Source organism: Stegodyphus dumicola, chromosome 6 (genome assembly GCF_044657685.1).
Source record: "Stegodyphus dumicola isolate Sdum_Otavi_A_Nest chromosome 6, ASM4465768v1".
NCBI classification, from domain to species: domain Eukaryota; kingdom Metazoa; phylum Arthropoda; class Arachnida; order Araneae; family Eresidae; genus Stegodyphus; species Stegodyphus dumicola.
The window spans coordinates 150,275,929-150,281,928 of record NC_140773.1 but is presented as its reverse complement, the minus strand read 5'-3'; the positions used below and the strand labels follow the sequence as shown (position 1 = coordinate 150,281,928).

At 34.7% G+C, this 6,000-nt stretch overlaps 1 protein-coding gene across 3 annotated transcripts in view; it reads left to right on the top strand.

Annotated features, from left to right (window-relative positions):
• The first annotated feature begins 3,904 nt into the window (after positions 1-3,904).
• The window catches only part of LOC118182665 (actin-related protein 2/3 complex subunit 1A-A-like), a 66,621-nt gene continuing 64,525 nt past the window's right edge, over positions 3,905-6,000 (top strand). For 2 of the 3 annotated variants that reach the window (XM_035352047.2, XM_085819010.1), the window contains exons 1-2: positions 3,905-4,060; positions 4,826-4,937. In XM_035352047.2, the coding sequence (XP_035207938.1) occupies positions 4,871-4,937 (67 nt within the window). In that variant the 5' untranslated portion in view covers positions 3,905-4,060; positions 4,826-4,870. Of the gene's footprint in view, positions 4,061-4,130; positions 4,360-4,825; positions 4,938-6,000 lie in introns of those variants that run through there. The other variant, XM_085819011.1, reaches the window with a different exon arrangement.

The following is a 6,000-nucleotide window of genomic DNA, read 5'->3' as shown; positions in this document are numbered from 1 at the left end:
TAATATATATAATAATAATGCTATAGAAGTTAGTTAATGCAATGGATTTTTTTAGAATTAAGACTTTAGATTAACACTATGCGGTAAAGTGTCATGTTGCCTGATGTTATATTCGGATGCATGGTTACATTATCATGCATACGAGGATATATATACATAGTATTAGGCACATAGTAATCATTGGGCTCTCAATCTTAATGCACATAGTACCTTAGTCTCGTAGACTTGAAAGTACGTAATAAGGTTCAATTGGTGCTATTAATTTGATGATGCTAAATAATATTAATACAATAATGCAGCAATGATTAATACAGTTAATGATCAATACAGTAACATTTATACTAGAACATATATATACAAATACAAGGCGCATAATTACATTGAGTATAGAATCATTGGGTGCATTATACATATACATACATAAAACATAACTACATTGTAATGGTACTTAAGATACATTTATAAACAGGTACAGATGGTCCTTATTTACATATTGCGGTACTGATAATAGACATAATTTGTTTGGTTGGCATAATGCAAACTGATTAAATAAGTGAGCAGTAAACACCAGTTCTGAAATCGCGGCAGATAACAATGACAGATTTTTGGCGCATGCGCAGATCCTTAAAATTGTTGCTCTACGACAAAGTCGGCTGAGAAAATCGCTTCGTGTAGACGGGCCTTAACGTAGGTAGTGCGATTTAAAGCTGCTTGAAAACTTACATACAGTTAATATTAAGCACACACACACACACATCGTACTTTATTCTCGAGTGTCAAGATGTAGAAACATCTTTTTACTCGACTTCTGATAAGGATCAGGTAGGGGCAAGAAAGAGTAGGGTGAAAGGAGTGTGGGAGGCGGAAAAAAGAGAGTGAGGTCCACACTAGCAGCGGCGAAAAAAGGGGCGGGATTGGCAAGTTCAGTGTCGTTATAAGATGTAGCCGCGGGTGCTAAATCGCAGAGTCAGTTTAGCGTGAATGAGTCAATTAAGGTTGTGATTCTTATGTGGATAGGATGTCACAAGGGTAACGATGTTTTTCTCTGGGATGCGGGGAGTGTCTGAGGGTGCTAATAAGGCTATTACTGTGGGTTTGCACTGAATAAAAGAAGTTGACCGCTAATCGTTTAATATACTCTTGAATAAGTTCGATTCGAAGATCTCTGTGAATATAGATGTTTTGAATATACCAAGGAGCATTGATAATTTCCCGTAGAATTTTATTTTGTAGAATTTGCAATTGTTTAATATTGGTTTTAGCTGCATGTCCCCAGATCGGTGCTGCATAAAGGAGGGCTGGGCGCAGTATGGAGCGATATAGAATTAATTTGTTTGTAGTAGATAAGTTGCTTTTTCTACCAAGAGGTCGCAGAGTAGCTGTGGTGATTTTAAATTTTTGTACTACGGACCGGAAGTGGGTTCTGAAGGTAAGGTTTTGGTCAAAGGTGACTCCAAAGTATTTGATTTCATTAATCCAGTCTATTTCTTCGTCAAATATTTCAGGGGGTGGAGGATAGTATTTCATTTTTCCTTTACGAAAATTATTGCCTTAGTTTTATCAGTGTTAATTTTAATCCTCCAAAAGGTAAGCCATTTTTCCAGTTTTATGAGATAGTTTTGGAGTTGGTTTCTTATGGCGATAACTGTGCAGGCTTTAGTAAGTATGGCGGTGTCATCGGCAAAGAGTGCAAGATGAACAGAAGGGTCTTTAAGGATGTCTTGTGTATAAATATTAAACAGGTACTGTGAAAGTGCGGACCCCTGTGGGACACCAGCATTGATTACTGTGGTGGTAGAGTAAGCAGTACCGATTTTGATTCTGAATGTTCTGTTGCTGAGAAAAGAGGCTATTAAGCGAATAAAATTATCTGAAATTGAGAGTGATTAGTTTGTAAATAAGGCCTCGATGCCATACCCTGTCAAAAGCTTTCGCAATATCGAGGAATATAGCACCGGTAGGAAGCTTTCAGTTGTAGCCTTCAGTGATAATGTTGATAACTCTAAGAAGTTGGTGGCAAGTGCTATGATGATTACGAAAACCGAATTTTTGTTCTGGGAGAAAATTCATGGAAGGGTGAATTTTTTGGATGTGGAAAAGTAGGATTTTCTCAGTAACTTTAGACAGATGGCTAAGTAAACTGATAGGGTGATAGTTCTGTGGGAGAGTTGGATTTTGTTGCGGTTTAGCAAAACAATTATTATAGCTTGCTTCCATGAGTCAGGAAAATGTGCGAATTTGATAATGTTCTTGATTATCTTAGTTAGGCAGGTAAGAGCGTTGATCGGAAGATGCTTCAGTGCTTTGGTCGAGATGCCATCATGCCCTGGGGCTTTCTTCGTTTGTAAGGCGCTGATGGTGTTGGCAACGATTGTTGGGGGAGTCAGGAAAGTGAAGTTGTACGGAGCAGGGGTATTAAGGAAGTTATTGACCACCTGGTTGACTCGTTCAATATGGTTATTGTCGTACGGAGTGGGATTAAGAGTGAATGTATCTTCCATATAGTCCGCAAAAGATTTAGCTTTATCTTCTTCTGTATATGAAATTCCACTAGGTACATGGATAGGTGGAATAGGTTTATAAGGTTTCTTGAATTTGCGGGAAATGTCAAATAGGGAATTGTCCTCTATAGCTAGGTTATTTAGGAAATTGGTCCATTTTTGGTTTTTGAAGTTCTTGATTCTTCTGTTGATTTCTTTTTGCATAGAGTTTAGTTCGTGTTTGAGTTGTGTATCCCTGGTGGTTTGCCATCTTTTACGGATCTGGTTTTTCTCTTTAATGCTATTTCTTATATCGGCAGGCAGGAGGAGGAAAGGCTTGTTCACATAAAAAGTATTAATGGCTTCCTTTAAGTTAATATTAAAGAACCTTGTATACAGCTTCGGTGCGATTTGCGTAAAGGCCTAGAGGCTATTCAGACAAAGTCCTTGATTCAGACCGTCGGTGCGATTAGCCACTGCGGCACCTACCCGTGACCTTCTCCCTCTCGAAGGTCACGACCTACCACGCTACGCGTCTCAGGACCCATAGTCAAGCATTCCTCTACCTGAAGCGCCAGTTTTGATGACAGCCGGAATGCGTTGTGCGAAATTGCACAATAATCGCTGCTTGCGACGACACTTTGAACTTGGATCATATTAGAAATGGACAAAACATACATATTTATCAATACGAACGTAAGGCTGAGAAAATTTTTCAAAGAAAAGTTATTACGCCGTTCGTTTCCGTACATGTATTCATAGACTAAGCTCAATGCATTAAAATTTGCTCTTTTGTTAAAGTAGTTTCTGTAATTTTGTTTATTAGCTTATCTAGCTTAAACCTAAATACTTTTAGCTAAATTATGAAAAAATAATTGAAAACTTTCTAAATTTAAGGCTAGAATATCCACTGAATCTTCTATCGAAATTAAAAAATTTTTCCTGTGGTTTAAAGTTTGTCTAGATCAGAGACTTTTACGTAATATAATGGTCTTCTATTCACGACAAAGAAAATGTATTTTCCAATAAAAATATGCATTTATGTCAATACAAAAACAGCTAAAAATTTCCGCGAACTAAATATCATCGAAGGAAAACCTTTTCCGGTTGGATCCTTAACCGGAAATCAGATTATTAGCGTCACTGATGTGAACTGATGTCTATAAACATTTTTATTTTTAAATGCAAGCAAAATTAACCACGAAATTATAAATATATAAACAAATATTTGTTAACTCAAATGCCATTGCCTTTCACTTGAAGCAGTGGATTTCCTGTTTTTCAAGGAATATTTTCATTGGGCTGTAAGAGTATCAGTTTTGCTTAAAATTTTAAACTTTAACGTTCTGAATTTGTTATCAGAAAATTATAAAATTTCCCATTATGTATATAATGCATATTTTCACTTCCCTTGAAGAGAGGGAAGGAGAATCTTTTTCATTTCTTTCTTTATTTTTTAATTCAAAATTTATCTGCGGGATTAGGAATTACACCGGTGGGTTGCTGTGTTCTTTCTTGGGGCTGTTTACAGCCGATTTTTATCATAGTAACCCACGGGGCGGATTATTTATCTCATATCAGTGAGTATGATTATTTCGTTTATAATTTGTTTATATGTTTCTCGTGAATTTCAAACGCCTCATTTCAAAGCCCTCTTTAAACTCGAAGTTATACGTATAGTGACAGCTCTACATGTAGGCTTAGTAGTACGTAGACGTAAAGTGTGAGTAAACTTGGGTCATGGGGAGTTAACATAGCGGGCGTGGCGAGGAAGTACTTTGATTCTAATTTAAAGATATGAAAATTTTAATTCTAATGTTCGAACGTGATCTGACATATTATAGTTTCGCTTTTCTTTGTTACAGTATAATAGTTCTGTGTAAGTAACTATTGAAACGTCGATTTCTTAACTTTGAATCTATTTATTATTCAAGTCTGTTTTAAATGAAATGTCTACTTGGTTAATTTCTAGATTTTCTAATTTATTTCAGTTATAACATTTTTGCTACAATATCATTGGTGGTGTATTTTTTGTTGCTGTTTAAAACTTGTTACTTTTTAGTATTTTCATTATTGCTGTTATTTCTTTGTCAAAGTAATTTCTTCGTTCTTTATTATTAATATTTGTAATAAAAAATGGAAATTGTTTTCTGTAAATTTTTATACTTAATATTCTATATAAAAATTTGTATTAATTCAGTTGTGATAATTGATTCAAGTAGTGGCAGTATATTTTAAATCAAGTAGCATTATATATTTTGTTTCTTAACTGCAAATTTAAAATCAATCTCACAGAAACTATACCCCCAGTTTTAAAGATTTTAATTACATTGTTTTTATTTTAGAAATTTTAGTGGGAAGTCCCTTCAATTTAATTTAGCTGTGCCCTGATGACGGAAATTCATAGCTTTGGTGTTGAACCAATAACCTGTCATGCTTGGAATAATGATAGGACACGTGAGTATTGCTCTTTTCTAAGTCAGTATGTATATTTCTTTATTGGTTGATTATTTATGAATAACCTGAAAGAACAGTAATTAAATCCTGTTATCATATTCAAAGTGAAAGATGATTTTGTTTGAATATATGCATGTATATTATGTTGATAGTTCTTTAGTAGCTGAATTCTTCCTCGAGAATAGCTTTTACCTTGAGGCTCATTTCAGGGTTAAATGTTTGCTATTAAAAAACTCATTATTAAATGTAAAATTTGTGTCTCAATATGATAGAAAGAATACTTATATTCATGCAAAACACAGAATTGCTATCTATAATCATAATATAAGTGAGCTGTATAGAGAAATTATACTTCTTTTATCAGATGCTTAATATATCATAAAATGTCTGTAGTTTTTATTTTTTGCTAATTATGAAATCCGGTCTGAGAATGTGCTGTACTTTTATGTTTTAGTAGCAGTATACCTGTTCTTTGTATTGGAAAGGGGACAGAAGAAAAGTAGTTTTGTATGAAACATGAAATATTAGCTAAGTTCGTAGAATTACTAAGGGAAAAAAGCTAATATTGAAAGAAAGGAAAACTTCTCACGTAACGAGAATTGCGTTTTGGTATATTGTGTACCAATTCAATGAAATATATATTCTAAAATGGTAAAAGAAAAACATACTGAATTTTGTAATTGATAATTTTTAATGCAAATGTATATTGTTTTCTTTTTAGAGTCCATTAATATGTACGAGGGGTGATCCAAAAAGTTTACAAGGCAAATGAAAAAGTATTTATTAATAATAGAAACAAGATACAAATGGGAATCAAGAGACGCATCTGACCTTCACTTTTCCACATAGTCGCCAAACCTGTTTAGGCATTTGTCAGAACATTCGACCAACTTGTTTATCCCGTCTTGGTAGTAATCGGGGCCCTACTCATTGAGCCATTTCTCGGCAGCTGTTTTCTCTGCATCTTCTGAGGTGAACCGTGTTCCGGATAAGTATCGCTTCAACGCCGGAAAAATGAAATAGTCACTTGGAGCCCAAATCGGAGTTGTATGGGAGGTGATTC